The sequence below is a fragment of the Acipenser ruthenus genome, chromosome 9 (genome assembly GCF_902713425.1).
Source record: "Acipenser ruthenus chromosome 9, fAciRut3.2 maternal haplotype, whole genome shotgun sequence".
Taxonomy (NCBI): domain Eukaryota; kingdom Metazoa; phylum Chordata; class Actinopteri; order Acipenseriformes; family Acipenseridae; genus Acipenser; species Acipenser ruthenus.
In genome coordinates, this window is record NC_081197.1 from 35,589,936 (window position 1) to 35,606,545 (window position 16,610).

The following is a 16,610-nucleotide window of genomic DNA, read 5'->3' on the forward strand; positions in this document are numbered from 1 at the left end:
ATGCCTTGTTTTAAGGTAGTGATGCTTGCACTTCCTAGATCTCTTGCACATCTCATATCACCCATTCCTCTTTTTTGTCATTATCCAGCATGTTTTACTGCAGTGACTTAGGAACTACAAGTGTATAAAGTAAGGCATATATCTAAAAAAAAGCAACATTTCAACCAAGCAACTGGATTGTGTTTCCCTAGTTTATTCTGATTTTACAATTTGTATATTCCATGCTAATTGTATAGTTTGAGAACATACTGTACACGATTCAGGTCACGGCAATGCTAATTATTACATTATTTAGTCATTTAGGAAATGCTTTTATACAAAGCGACTTAGGACTAGGGGGTGAACTATGCATCTCAACAGCTGCTGCAGAGTCACTTACAATAGGACCTCGGTTACACGTCTCATCCGAAGAACGGTGCACTGACTTGCTCAGGGTCACACACAGTGAGTCAAGGGGCTGGGATTTGAAGCAGGAACCCCTTGGTATGAAGCCATTTTCTTAACCACTGGACCACCACGCCTTCTATTACCATTACTATCCAGTAAAGGTGCCATTTAAAGCACCGTTCCTCAAACATTAAACGTGATATGAACAGTAATAAATGCTGTTTCATTTTTAGGTAGCTTTCTGTGATTGTTCAGTGAGCTCCAAGTGGTATTGCACAGCTCTCAATAAGACGCAGATCTCCATCAACAACAAACCTTGCTTCTGCAGACACATCTTTGTTGCCAGAAACACTCTGCCATGTCTGCTGTGGAGTTTCATTTGTGAGTAACCTTGAACTTTCAAGCAGCATCAATGACAACTCACCTCCACCCCACCCCATGTTTTTAAACAGCACAAAATGATTTTAAGAACATGCCCCCTGCATTAGTAAAAAAAAAAATAATAATACAATGCAATACAGCACAGATTCCTATTATGCCTTTGCATTAACACAACAACCTTGTCTTGATTTGAACATTCCCTAGTGGGCAACTTTAAAAAAAGTTGCCCACCGAAAAAAGCTGTCTGTAGGTAAACTGTGAAATAGACAATAGAATGCAGCAGTGTGGGGTAGTGGTTAGGGCTCTGGACTCTTGACCGGAGGGTTGTGGGTTCAATCCCCAGTGGGGGACACTGCTGTTGTACCCTTGAGCAAGGTACTTTACCTAGATTGCTCCAGTAAAAACCCAACTGTATAAATGGGTAATTGTATGTAAAAATAATGTGATATCTGTATAATGTGAAATAATGTATAATGTGATATGTTGTAACAATTGTAAGTCGCCCTGGATAAGGGCGTCTGCTAAGAAATAAATAATAATAATAATAATAATAATAATGCAATCTTCTACATTTACCAGATTTGGAGGGATAAAAACAAATACAGCTCTCTTGTACCTTCTCCAAACAGGTCTGTCATTTAAGAGAATCAAACTGTAAGGAAATAATTCACTTTAAAATACCAAAAAGAGTGCTAGCTGAGTTACAATCAGACACGTTTTGCCAGACGGATGAGCCACCAATTCTGTCATTAATATTAATTTGCGGCATTGAATGTGTGTCACAATGACAAATGATTGGCATATATTTCAAAACCTGTTTGCTGTATATAGCACATGCATTAGGTTCAAGCTAAAGGTCCACAGTCTAATCGGTTAGTTTACAGGTCTTATCTTGAATGCATTCTCTCTCGGATTCTTGCTTGTGAAAGAGCCATACTTTATGAAAGTGCATTTACATAGGAACAGCACCCAAGCTATGGAGAATCAACAGGGTGTTGTTTTCTTTTGCATCCTGTGTGTACTTGATTTCCTGGTTGCTGAAATCATATGAGAATCACATACTGACTCACAAGAGACGCAATCATTGGAAGGGAGTTACATAATATAATGTACTGACTAGTATTGTACAATGTAAGTGTACCTTGATAAAAAAATAATTCTTTAAGTTTCGATAGCACACAAGATTCCAACAGTCCTAGATTTCTTTTTTTTCAGGAGATACTCCTCAAATGACCATTAAGTTTATATTGTCAGACTAACAACCTGAAACAATGGACAAACACCCAGTTCTTTTAGATGTTTAATTCGGGCGTCAGAGAATATTCGTTCCCCCTTATTTTTTGTAACAAAGTAAACTTTCTTTGCATATAAATCTGTATCAGTGCATTTTCAACTAAAACTTTAATTTTATGACCAAACTTATTTGTGAAATAGTTGCTCGGTTTGCTTTCAGTGTTGTTTGGTCCTAACTTTGTCCTAACCAGTGTAGCTTGTTTTACCTTTCTGGATGAATAATGCCCTTAACATGGCACCTTTTTTCCTACAGATTTTGTTGTTAATGAAAACACATTTATAATTCAATCTACGTGTTACATGCCATTACCAAACTTGTACAATCCAGTCCCCTCCGACGTGTCCCGTCTCCCCTACAATAATATATAACAGCCTGCAAACATTGTTCACATTTACTAGCATTATACATGCATAATTTACATAAAAATAGGATACACAACAAACATGCATGTAGGTGGGGACACCTGGTTGCTCCTTCCCTTTCTCTGTACAAATAAAGGTAATTACATAAAGGTGGGAGTTTAGTGGATTAAACATTTCTGGTGGGCATATAAGATTCAAGGGATGGTGTTTTTAGACACAAGCCACTGGTTTGAACTCTTGAAAGCAACTTTTTGCCCTTTGAGATGCCTTAATACAATAAGAAAAGTGCTATGCAAATAAAAATAAAATAATTTGGTTAAATATAGTCACTGTCATTAGAATGCACAGTTAAGTATTTGTATTTGTGGAAGCTGTTTCAACTACTTGTCCTGGTTTGCTGTATCAGAATGCTGTGTTCTAATCTCTGTTCCATTTCAGACTTTACCCAGTGACAGTAATGTGCATTTAGAATCCTACAGATGTGTATTGTGCTCCCCTTAAACTACTGAATTGTATATACCTTTCAATGTCACAGCTTTCTTCAACTCCAGGTCTTGGTGAGGCTCCTACCCACCATTTATCAAAGGTTTTGATCTACATTTTAAGTATAAATCAGGCACTCTTTTATGTTTTGATGTTCCTTTGTATTTATGCAGGAATATTTAACTGTAGACAAAAGGTGACTTATTCATTATTCATCCAGAACAAGGCAAGTATGGCAATTTGAAAAGGCTGACATTTTAGCTTTTTGCCAACACCAGCAAAATTATATCCTTTCCATTGTAAATCAATGAAGTAGAATCATTGCGCACAAAGGAATTAAATTGCCTTGTCACTTTAATAAGGCCACCTTATATACAACCTTCACCCAATGCTGTTGTGCAGGGGGTGGGGGGAGGCACATCTTCTACCTTAACTGCTTTAGATCTCTGCTGGCTTTCCAATTAAATGAAAATCCACTCAATCTTTCACTCATCTCCTCCCAGGCTGTCGATGTCACAATGTCATCAGCACAAAGCCCTGCACCTTCCACCCAGCAACATGAATTAGGTTGCGCTGCCACTCCATTATGCCATTAATATCAATTTGCTGTGCTGAATGTATGTTACAATAACTAATATTTTAAGATTCCTTTTATGTCTTTTGAAAGCAAATTCAAGAGATTAAATTAAATGTCAGCTTTCTCTATCCTTCTGTCCTCCTTTTAATTGAACACTTTCCTCTTTAGCTACTTAACAAAAAAAAAAAACATATTTCTGGTGCTGTTTATAGTGGCTAATAATGTTAGCTAGAATTCACATGATTTGCATTCAATGGTTAAATGCCATCTTTTGACCTGGTCACCTTATGTAACTGGGTGGGAACAGGTGCCCAGAGCTGCACAGTGCTGAACGAGTGCTGTGTTGCTTTCAGGGACTCGGTCAGTGTGCCAGCTTGAACAAAAGTCCTCCCCAGATAGAACACAATTGAGTGAAAACAGCTTTGCACCGCTGGCTGTAACCTCACAATGAGAGCTTGCTATCAGAAGTGTATAATGTGAACGAGGCTAACACAGAGTATCATTGACTGCTATGGCAATAATGCGGTTTGTCTTTTCTTTTATTCTCAGTTTTATAACATGACATCCCAGTGTGTTCCAGTTCATGTTATTTTCTCCTTATGCACATACAGTATACTGTATGCCAAGAATCATTACATCAAATCTGTTATTTAAATGTAATCTCCTAATGTCTTAAAGCCAAGTTAAGACAATGTAGCCAGCAAGTTTAGATGTTCAGTGACAGAAACAATCAGAATCATTTTTCTCCCTGCTTTTCTCATCTGTGAAGCAGAAATACAGTTCCTACAAATTAGGTGGTTTATTTTTTCCTTTTACAGTATTTTTTGCTTGTCCCTTTACTTTCTAACTCGCTATCTCTTTTTTGTGATCTTGTTCTTTTTTTCACCTTTTTTTAAATTAACTCATTCTTTTCACTGAGTCATTCATTCTTTTCCTTCTGTTATACTATCTTCTTTTCTTTTTACTCTTCCTTGTGTTTCATGATCTTATTCTTTCCTTTTAACTCTTCTGCTTCACTATACATCCCTGTGCATTTCTTCTTTCCTGTTGCATCTCACCTGATGCTATAATGATGTTGTCAATGTAACGTAAAATCGATACAGACACCAGAACACATAGATCTAGTATCTTATTGGATGTACTTTGGAGTACAGTACAGAAATATTAAAATGTCTTAAAATTGCACCCCCTTTGAAGACCCCATTCATTTTTTTAACTAGATTAAAAACTTTTTTGTGCAGGTTATCTTATTGCATAGAAGATTTGGGGCAAGAGAGCAGCAAAACAAGGCTCAGTGGCTCTAGCTGCAGGTTTCTTTCTTTTGTTCTAGGCACAGAATGACACCTAAAATGCACAACAACTATGAGGGGGTACTGTTTGGTTTCCTTTATGGTTTTTTTTTTGGCACATAGCTTGTTCTGGTGTTGGATTATCAACCAAAAAAGCAATCCAACAAAAAGGCAACTATTTACAAGTTTAATTAACTGAAACATGTTACATGTTAGTGAGACACAAAATAAATACAGTGGTCACAAGTAAAGGAACAGCGACAAATAAGGTTTCTGATAACAATCACACATGGAACCCAAAGCACATTCTTTGTTCAGAATTTCTACTACAATGCAGTAAGTTAATTTAAATACATAATTTAGAAATAAAAAGTGTTGTCAGCAAAATGATTTTCAGATGTATTTCTAAAATCCATACAGTACAGTAATCTTTTATTCCCGTACAGTAACTGGCAAGCGAACAGCTTTCTGTTACTTATAAAAACTGTGACCGTTAAGAAAGATGACATGATACATGAGGAGCCTTAAGAAATACATTACTGAAGTCACAAAGAACAGTGTTATATACAAAAAAAAAAAGATTTTAGAACCTTGTATTAAACAACCCCTCCCCCCCCCCCCCCCCCCCCCCCCACCCCCCACCCCCCACAAAATAAACACTACACATGCACCAAAATGAGGTAATTTCAAAACAAAATCTACAAAAGTTCCGAAAGACAAATCGGTATTCAATTTACCTGAAAAATGTCCAGTATCTTCAGTGAGTTGTATTGCTGTTTTGCCATTCTTTTAATCTGTGTTACAGTGTGTGCTCCTAAAGGCATAGGACAACAGTGCTGGCCAGTGGAGAATGAAGTGCGCTCAAGTTTGGGCATAGCAAAGGCAGCTTCTCCACCAAGCATTGCCTCCTCCGAAGCCTGTTCTTCAGAACTGGGTTTCTGTCTTCACTTTCCGAACCCTATGTTTTTAGTCCTCTCTGGGGCAAGTGAAGTGCCACATTTAAGACCAATGTTTGTCATTTCTGCTGGTGTGCTGGATGTCAGATTGCTCACAGATTGGCTGACAGCACCAGATCTGCAACAGGACCCTGAACAGTTGACTGATATAAGGAACTTTTGGACACTTCTTCCCTCAAGCTCAGGTAAGGCCAGTGTTGTGATCACAGGAGGATTCCATAATGCATCAAACAGCCCCTCAGCACAGAGTTTTACAGAGCATTGTTAATACCAACTTCAAGCTTGGTATTGGTCTAGGCTCACTTATTGTCATGTCAATCACAATCTTAAGACAGATGGCTGGCTTGATTCCTGAAGATTTAGTAAAGTTAATTTAATTCCAATATTGTGAACGTCTTAAATCTGTTCCGTGTCCTGCTGAATGCGTAATGTTTTTGTGTGTGTGTGTGTGTGTGTGTGTGTTTTGTTTATTACACACCCAGGTAAATTATTAGTTATAAATTGGTTTCATCCCAGGATGGATCATTCATGCTCTTTAATACTTTCTTAACAAGTTTCTCCAGTTCTTTACGGGCTCTTTGTTCCTCTTCCAGTGACCTTTTTATCTTCTTGTTATCCTGCATTAAGCAAGAACATGTTGTCACATTTAAAAACTTTGAATTCAGAAATGCTTAAAAGGTTAAATTAAACGCTTTGGATTACAAAAACATTCTAGGTGCAGGACCCATGCTTCTTGTTGAAAAGGTCAAGTGTTTAAATACCGTCCAGGTGCCAATTTTGACAGGATCCATCAACCAAATTTGATAGGGGAGGGATTTATAGAAACAAACCTGCATGCTCACATTGATTTTGAACAGCATTCCCAAAAGTCTATTACTATTGGGCACCCCAGAACAAGATGTTGTACCTACCAAGGCTCTAAACATGCCATAAAAATCTACATTGCCTTCCAGGGTAAAAAAAACCGCAGTAGACAATAAAATGCACTGAAATGACCCTCACTTGTACATCCATAAAATGCACTGAAATGACCCCCACTTGTACATCAATAAAATGCACTGAAATGACCCTCACTTGTACATCAATAAAATGTGCAGCAATAAGTGTGTTTTTCTACTGTACCTACCTGTTTTAATTCTTGTACTTCATCCTTTAATGCATAAACTGTGTCCACGAGGCTCCTTTAAAAATAAATGTTTAGATCTAATTAATATTGATACACACAGGTATCAATAAATTGTAGAACCCTGAGTGCCTAAAGTGGTTTATTTTTCTTTAATACATTTTTATGGGTTGGACCACATAATGGATTTATTTTGTTTTATTCTATTTGTAATTTGCACTGCAATTTTCTTTAAACACCAAACAGTACAAAGGTACAGAGCAGCATGTTCCAAGCCTGACCCTTCCAAAATTAAAAGGTCTTCGCAATAGACCATGATGTCATTTTGATTCTTTGCTTTTCAACAGATTCAGGTGTTTTGCAGCTTTTTTCTCCAGTACGAACATGGCAGGAAATTACTTGGTTATGGGTTTGTTTTGTTTTTTTCCCTTAATTTAAAATGATTAATCATATGGACTAAGCAAAACATTTAAAAAACTGGATATAGATCCCAACTTTTTTTTGTTATCAGTTTTCTGCAAATCTCCCAATAAAGCCTGTATAATGATATAAGTAATCCGCTCTTACTTCTCTTCTGTTACAGTCTGACCATTGCTTTTGGTTTCTTCAACAATAATCTTCTCCTCTTCGGGAAACAGCATGTGAGGGCCGGATTCTTTCCTATAACCTGTTTTAAAACATGAGTCAGCAGTTTGGTTTCAGTGTGTCATTTCTAGTAACCTTGTGCTTCTTTCAGCAAAGAAACAATACTCTAGATAGTTATGCTCTAAGCACTCTTACTAGTTCACAAGCATTTTTGATTTTCATTCTTAACATGCATTGATCTTCCAGTTTTCCCAAGAAAGTACCAAACGCAAAATTACAGTAGGGCTCTATTAAATTTAACTTTTTTTTTTTATTTTATTTTATTTATTTTTTTTAAAAAAGGAGAGTGAACATACAGTTAAATCAATGTTTGCAGCCATCATTATTTTTCATAATTTCTTTGTATGAACAATTTATGTCCATTGTGCTAAGTAGTTTCAGTATTTTCACAGGATGGATCCCCATCTCTTGGAATGAAAGTATGGTCAGAAGTTGCCGGAATGTTCTCTAAACACAGAACAAGTTCAGCACAGCCAGCCACTTCTCATGCTTCTCCAGCACTGTGACTCTCAATTGCCAATAAGGGGAGCAGCTGTCCACCCCACATCAATCCCTGACTGCCAACAAAAGGTTCAAGATAGATTTACATGATGTTGTGACTCATCTACTAGGTACTGTGCCAAGATCCACAAAAAAAACAGATTGAAAGGTTTTATTTTATTTTTTTTATTTTTAAACTACTACTGACCTAGGCTGGACCTGAACCAGGTTGGGTTTGGGATATGTATCACAGTATAACAGCCATTTCAAATCATTCCTTACGATATTTGTGTAGGCCTTTAGCCAATTTAAAATCCACAAAATTCTACTACATGTGATGTAGGACACTTATGTAGAAGAAAATCACCATGTTAAAAATTATAAGTTTAGGATCTTTCATTATATATATATATATATATATATATATATATATATATTTTTTTTTTCTTCCCAAGAAATGTGAATATTGTAAGTCACAAATATAATCATTCAGTCTTTTCTGCTTTCTCCACACATTCCGTGTGAGGAAAACATGCTATTTCTAAAAGGAATTGAAAGAGAGCTTATTTTTCATGGACAGTGTGATTAGCCAATCAGCCAGACCCGTCAGAAGACGGCACGTCCGCTTTCCTTACATGTGATTTTTTTTTTTTTTAATTTATATTCAAGATTTGGTAACAAAATTACACTTTAAGCACCTTCCAGCCAAAATCTCAAAAGAATATAAAAATGTGTCAGATGACTCCAAAATCATTAGTGCTGGCTCCTTAATATAAGATGCATGATATTTTGTCTGAGAAATGCAGTTATTTAACAGTTAACAAATCCATGGTCTTTGTGATTCAGTTAACTAAACAGCAATGTATTATTAATTTTAACCAATGACTCTTTGAAATAAATCAATGTTTACAACTGCCCTGTACTTAATAATATTAGCGTTAAAAATTGTGTTCTTTAGTATATATTACTGTAATTATACATCTTTATCAACCATAGAAATCATAAAACAAATCTAACAAATGCAAAATTTATTTCAAACGGTATATTACAATGCAGATGACTTAAAACACTTCACTGCCATCTGCAAAACACTGACAATACACATACTGTACAGTAAATATGCAACATTCAAATATACATACAGTAAAGATTTTTTAAAAAGGCAATTACCTATTTAAGTTGTCTCTTTAGCCATTCGATAAAATTAATTTCACAGAGAAAATGTCACAATATTAAGACTATTTTGTTCTCAACTGCAATACACCACACCACATTTGGCAAAATGATGCACTATGCAAAACATTCTACAGACGTGCTCAAATTTGTTGGTCCCCTTACAGCTCATTGAAATAATGTTTCATTCCTCCTGAAATGTGATGAAATTAAAAGCTATTTTATCATGTATACTTGCATGCCTTTGGTATGTCATAGAATAAAGCAAAGAAGCTGTGAAAAGAGATGAATTATTGCTTATTCTACAAAGATATTCTAAAATGGCCTGGACACATTTGTTGGTACCCCTTAAAAAAAATAATAAATAATTGGATTATAGTGATATTTCAAACTAATTAGTTTCTTTAATTAGTATCACACATGTCTCCAATCTTGTAATCAGTCATTCAGCCTATTTAAATTGAGAAAAGTAGTCACTGTGCTGTTTGGTATCATTGTGTGCACCACACTGAACATGGACCAGAGAAAGCAAAGGAGAGAGTTGTCTAAGGAGATCAGAAAGAAAATAATAGACAAGCATGGTAAAGGTAAAGGCTACAAGACCATCTCCAAGCAGCTTGATGTTCCTGTGACAACAGTTGCAAATATTATTAAGAAGTTTAAGGTCCATGGAACTGTAGCCAACCTCCCTGGGCGCGGCCGCAAGAGGAAAATCGACCCCAGAGTGAACAGAAGGATAGTGCGAATGGTAGAAAAAGAACCAAGGATAACTGCCAAAGAGATACAAGCTGAACTCCAAGGTGAAGGTACGTCAGTTTCTGATCGCACCATCCGTCGCTTTTTGAGCGAAAGTGGGCTCCATGGAAGAAGACCCAGGAGGACTCCACTTTTGAAAGAAAAACATAAAAAAGCCAGACTGGAATTTGCTAAAATGCATATTGACAAGCCACAATCCTTCTGGGAGAATGTCCTTTGGACAGATGAGTCAAAACTGGAGCTTTTTGGCAAGTCACATCAGCTCTATGTTCACAGACGAAAAAATGAAGCTTTCAAAGAAAAGAACACCATACCTACAGTGAAATATGGAGGAGGCTCGGTTATGTTTTGGGGCTGCTTTGCTGCGCCTGGCACAGGGTGCCTTGAATCTGTGCAGGGCACAATGAAATCTCAAGACTATCAAGGCATTCTGGAGCGAAACGTACTGCCCAGTGTCAGAAAACTCTGTCTCAGTCGCAGGTCATGGGTCCTCCAACAGGATAATGACCCAAAACACACAGCTAAAAGCACCCAAGAATGGATAAGAACAAAACATTGGACTATTCTGAAGTGGCCTTCTATGAGTCCTGATCTGAATCCTATCGAACATCTATGGAAAGAGCTGAAACCTGCAGTCTGGAGAAGGCACCCATCAAACCTGAGACAGCTGGAGCAGTTTGCTCAGGAAGAGTGGGCCAAGCTACCTGTTAACAGGTGCAGAAGTCTCATTGAGAGCTACAGAAAACGTTTGATTGCAGTGATTGCCTCTAAAGGTTGTGCAACAAAATATTAGGTTAGCGGTCCCATCATTTTTGTCCATGCCATTTTCATTTGTTTTATTATTTACAGTATTATGTTGAATAAAAAATCAAAAGCAAAGTCTGATTTCTATTAAATATGGAATAAACAATGGTGGATGCCAATTACTTTTGTCAGTTTCAAGTTATTTCAGAGAAAACTGTGCATTCTTCGTTTTTTGTGGAGGGGTACCAACAAATTTGAGCACGTCTGTATATAAATATGGCCAAAGTGATTACAACAACTTACTAATTTCCAAATTAGTTCAATTTGGCCCAGTCGTTTTTCTGCACATTAAAAGCACAAATGTTATTTATTTATTTATTTTTTTAAGTTAATAATATCTTGGCCATGTGCATTTATTTTGCATAAGCATTCACAGCTGCTCATATGTCTACCACTTTCAATATATCACCGAGCAGTAGCATCTTATTTAGTATAGGTAATTATTTGCAAGTTTAAAAAAAACAAATAAGAAACAAAAAACAGAAATAAATAAAATAAATAAATAAATAAAGTTAAAAGTAGGTTGGAGATGCAAACCTTTTTTTTTTTTTTTTTGACCGCTCACATATGGTAAAACAGTGGCAGTTCCTATTACTCTTACAATACTCCAGATAGTTCAGTTCTAAAGTACCCTAATGCATAAGCAATTAGTCATTGTTTCCAAATACATTCCAATTAAACCAATTAAAAAAGGCTGTTTAAACTTGCTCTAACAGGGAGGTAACATTAGTGTTAAATCTTGCACTGCTGATTAGACACTAGTAAAACCAATGCCTCACTGAAAATAACCATGAACAAAACTTACCAAGCTGTGCAAGAAAGCTGGAATTAAAAACAAAAAACCAGACAATGCTAAAACAGACAGACAGTTGCATGAACAGGTTATGCAACACAACACTTACGGTACTCGTTTGAAGTCCACCAGTCAACACTGCTCAGTTGAGATCATTTAGTAAAAACAGTAGGTTCTATAACATTTCTCTCATATTGTATTATATTGCTCTGGTGCCTGTATTTACAGCCATGTTTAAGAACAGAACACTCTTTAGGAATTTACAGGTGAAATCTTCTTAACTCTATGTTCTATAATGCAAACATATCTGTTGGTCATTTACTAAAACAGCACACCGATATTATGCCCACTTCTGTTCTCAAAGAATTGTAAATAGTATACCCCCCCCCCACCCCACCAACCTAAAATCAATTGCAATGAGGGAATCTCAATACTGCAGTTGCAAGTACAATATTTGATCATTTTATCCAGCTCATTTACTTCAAATGGGGATCCAGGAAATAAATACATCACTATGAATGTACATAGTCGTAAATAAGGAACACTTGACTCACAATACTAGAAATCTACAAATTCATCATTTAGGGAATCAAAGCAAGAACCATCAGTACATCCGTAAATGTCATTTAACAGAATGCAAAACTAACTTAATTTTTGTTATTATATATATATATATATATATATATATATATATATATATATATATATATATAGACACACACACACACACACACACAATCTACAAGTTGAGCCCTTCCAAACCATGTCCCCTATACCCCTTTCCCTCCCAATTTACTTTGGAAAACCACAGCAGAGAAGATAAACACCAAACTGCAGAAAAAACAGCACAGAAACAGTAAACAATCAATGCAACAAGCAGCTGTTAAGAAAAGCTTAGGAGTGCCTTAGTTCTGATGAGAGATATATGAGCAACAGCTCTTACGAGATGTAGACCCCATTCTGTAACTATGGGCTGTCCATATACTGTCATAATCAGAGTCTTCAGAGAGGTCGGAAGGTTCCAAGCGGGAAAGACTACTGCGACGACCCAGCGATTCTAGGCTTGATTGGTCGTCATCAGTCAAGACGTGATTATGCATCAGGTCAGTGCCTTGCCATGCTAAGGGTGTGTGGGTGACATGAGATGATACAGATGGGAGGGCAGGGAAGAAAATCATGACAGGAGAATGGGAGAGTGAAAGCAACAAACCCAAAACAAAAAAAGAACAAAACGCAAAGGGTGAAGGGAAGAGAAGGAAGAGAGAAAACATTGTTAAAAAAAGTCAAATGTTAAGCCAACATTCTAATACCCTCAAGATGGATCATAGATTGACTGGGCCTTTTTCCTTTTTGCTAATTTTGTTTAACAAAAAAGTGTATTTAAGTAATCCATTCGTGGACAGTAAAGCTAGGATGCAGTAACTCAGAAAGTGGCAAATGTTAATGTCAAAGTTCAGGGTTAGTATTGAGATATACAAAAATGAGGTATAAGTATGATTTCAAGGAGACAGAGAAAGGGTATTTTCACAGTGACCATATAGAAAATTGAGGTAATTAAAAAAAAGCACTAAGACAGGGTGATTTAAGCCTTTGATTCCCAAATTATTAAAAAGCTCAGATAAAAATCATCAGATGGTGGATTGTTAAGAATGAAATGCTTATAGGTTTTTTAAACCTTTTTTTTATTTTTTTTTACAGCCATGTGTTTGAGCAACACTGGATCGTCTAAATTCCACAAACATTGATTTAAAGTAGGTATTCCTTCGAATTTAAGACACACTTTAACAATTTTTTGCTTCTCAAACATACCCCGCGTCTTAAATTTGACTACAGTATAGTGATGCGTGTATAAAATCAACAACAAAAGACGTGACTATCCGAGTACACAAACAGCAACGTGACTGACTGCCGAGAAAAGACAACAAAGGTGTCTGCCTGAATACACAAGCAGCAACGTGTCTTACTGCTGAGAAAAGACAAACTAAGCTTCCTGAGGAATTCTAAGAGAAACGTGTACAATTTCAGCATTTCTAACAAACAGTACCAGCTTGGACAGATCGGAAATGCTGATCAGACACCGGTATTTTTAGACATGCCAAGCAATACCACAGTACTTCAATGCTGTTGTGGTTGCTGGGTTACTGGGATGCCAGTGAGTGGTGGTATGATGCGATGGTCGGCAGTTCCTACAGAACAGTATCCTAATCCCAACACTGATGATCACACCAGCCCCGTGCACACTTACACAGAAAAACACAAAAAAAGCAAAATGTATCTATTCTAGTTTAGCGAAAACAGATGGGTGATGAGAACCCCTATATGATAACTCCCTTTGTTGATAGTTAATTAAACATAGGTCGTCATAGCACCTCGTTTCTTTACATTTTCATTTATGTCAAATAATATCCAAACGATATAATTCTCAAAAAATCACCAGACACTAACAAGTTAGCTCCACAGAGTTCTTAACTAACAAAACAAAATATCAATTTGCAGCAACTGCTACATGAAACAAAATAACTGAAAGCATCACTTATATGCAGGTCGTTTTGTTTACATTAATGTGCTACTCTTCTTTATTTTAGTTGTTCAGACTCCAGGCAGGTAACTTTTTTAATTTGTTCTTGGTTCTTGTTTTACATTCAGCAGTCTCCCCTGTGTTATCCAACCAATGACGGCCAACTATGCCCACATCCTGCGTTTTTAAAAGCCCTTAGGACTGCCACAATGTGTACGACAGAGACGCCATCTTAAGTATTATACAGTGCGCAGCACAATAAACAAGCTCTGTGGTTAATCTACAACAACACTGTTTTTAAACATAATTGAGGTTGTACTTTGTAAATGCATATTTATTTGAAGTTTTATTTTTTCCTCAAACTGAGAGTTGGGCTGCGTCTTAAATTTGAAGGAATACAATAAATTATATATATATATATATATATATATATATATATATATATATATATATATATATATATATATATATATATATATATATATATATATAATTTTAAATTGAATTTTTTTGCAATGTGAACAAAAATGCACTTGTTCATTTAAAAATACAATTTCTGTTGTTGAGGAACGCCGCTGGGAATCAAAGGTAAAAACACAAAAATATTCACTTACATCCCTGTCAATTTCCTTCTTGTTAGGAATATACAGAAACAAATTCAATATCACTGCTAGGATTTTGGTTTAAGAACTATTTCACAAAGCGCAGTACCTGCCTACTGATATTTCTCATCCCTTTTTGACCCTGTAGGGATTAATCTTGGGCAGTCAAGTGTAGCAAATGTTTTAACAGATCTATAAAGTAGTTTAAAATGAGGTAAGTCAGTTCTTGCTGGACAGCTTACAGCTTGCATGACTGACCCTCTCAGATAAAACAGTTTGCTGGAACCAAACTAATGAAAACATCTTTGATCATGCTGTTTGTTCATATAGTATGAAACTAATACATATATTTTATTAAATCAGTGTGTGTTTTCTACAAATAATTTTTGTATTAAATAATCTTGAAATCCAAGGCCTGGTATATCTCATGTTTATAGTTGTTCATAGAAACAGACATTATTATGAACAAATGAGAATGTGTGTTGGGAAGAACTGTAAAGTTTCCTTGGCAACAACACACGTGTCTCTTTGTTCACTGCAAGTAACGTCATGAGGGCCATTTTAAATACTCTGTGGAAAGAGACGGTTTTAATGACTTACTTGAATTTAGCGTCTGACGTGTTTTGGCACTAGTACAGTAAGCTTCTATTACTTTAAGAATCTGAGCATCTTCTTCCAGGGCAGCTGTACCTGAAAAGAGAAAATAAACAGCTCTAAGCTAAGCTCCTACTACTTACAGGATTAAATATGGGGCTCTTTTTGATCAAGTGTTGAGCATACTCAAGAATAAAATTCCAAACCCACTTTGAAAACCGTCAAGGCAAATTTTAGGAACTTAAATCTTTAAATTATATTGCTGCATCGCACAGCCACCACGCAATCCAGGTTAATTGGCAATTGGACCAGGTCAGGGTTCACAGAGCTGTGGAGGAAAGCTCTGGTAGCACCTGTTAGCACCAAGCCAAACAGTCTTTGAACTGAAAAGGGTTATTTTTTCTTTTATAAAAGCTTGTGAACAGACCCCAGATCCAAATGCATTTATTCAGTAAGGTCTGAGGTTGAGCAAGATGTAGTAGCTGAACAGTAATGCAACTTACTTTTTCTCACTGCAAACTCTTCATCAGATGGTTTCCGTTCAGGTTTGCGTTTAGGAAGCAGTTTCTTCATAGTTTTAGGACTTTTACTAAGATCCTTTAAAAGAAGAAGAAAAAAAGATCACATTTTTAAACTGTGCTTTATTGCACAGTTTTTTCATGGATAAGAAAATTGTAGATGTACAAAATGTTCAATTAATATATACTTTCCCCTTAAAACTGCTCAGTGCTATCCACCAGTATTACTGAGCACAACAGCCCACTACTCTAACCTTTGGAGCACCTAACTGAAAAGCAATAAAGCACACCCAAAATAATTAGTATACAAATGGTTCAATAACAAAATCACAGAATAATGATGCTGTACACTTACAATTCATCAGTATATTACATTTCACTTTTTTAAATAGGATACATACTGTTGCCAAAAATCTTCAGCTTTAGATATGTGCTAATTTCTCTACTGCAAATAAGTATTTTGTACTTCTGCCTCTACCTACAACTCATACATTCCATGCATAATGTGTGCACTTGAAGAGCATTGTATTATTCTACGCGTTTCATTACCATGGTAACTAGCAGCTGAGTGGAATCAGTTGACATTCATAATTATGTTCATGTTTTTGGCAGAAGGTTAAGCCGAGAGGAAGAAAACAAGCGTAGGAAGGATAGAGGTTAAAAAAAAATCACAAAAAAAACAAAACCAAAAAAAGCAAAGGATGCAGGAGAGTGGAAACATGGATTAGTGGTAGAAACTACACTTCTACAAAAACACAATCATTCGTACAGTCAGTTTAAACTCGCACCCTGCCTAATTTTTTTCCAAAATCCAAATTGGCAAGAACAAATTATGTACCTTGAAAATATAATCATTCATAGACGAATAACATATA

At 36.2% G+C, this 16,610-nt stretch overlaps 1 protein-coding gene across 3 annotated transcripts in view; it reads right to left on the reverse strand.

The window, feature by feature from the left end:
• Positions 1-6,162: 6,162 nt before the first annotated feature.
• LOC117405885 (rho guanine nucleotide exchange factor 7-like) overlaps positions 6,163-16,610 on the reverse strand; it is a 41,967-nt gene continuing 31,519 nt past the window's right edge. For 2 of the 3 annotated variants that reach the window (XM_034923667.2, XM_059029917.1), the window contains 6 exons: positions 15,721-15,814; positions 15,224-15,313; positions 12,447-12,623; positions 7,420-7,519; positions 6,856-6,910; positions 6,163-6,346 (listed from right to left, as the gene is read on the reverse strand). In XM_034923667.2, coding sequence (XP_034779558.1) covers positions 6,224-6,346; positions 6,856-6,910; positions 7,420-7,519; positions 12,447-12,623; positions 15,224-15,313; positions 15,721-15,814 — 639 coding nt within the window. In that variant the 3' untranslated portion in view covers positions 6,163-6,223. The remainder of the gene's footprint in view (positions 6,347-6,855; positions 6,911-7,419; positions 7,520-12,446; positions 12,624-15,223; positions 15,314-15,720; positions 15,815-16,610) is intronic. The other variant, XM_034923668.2, reaches the window with a different exon arrangement.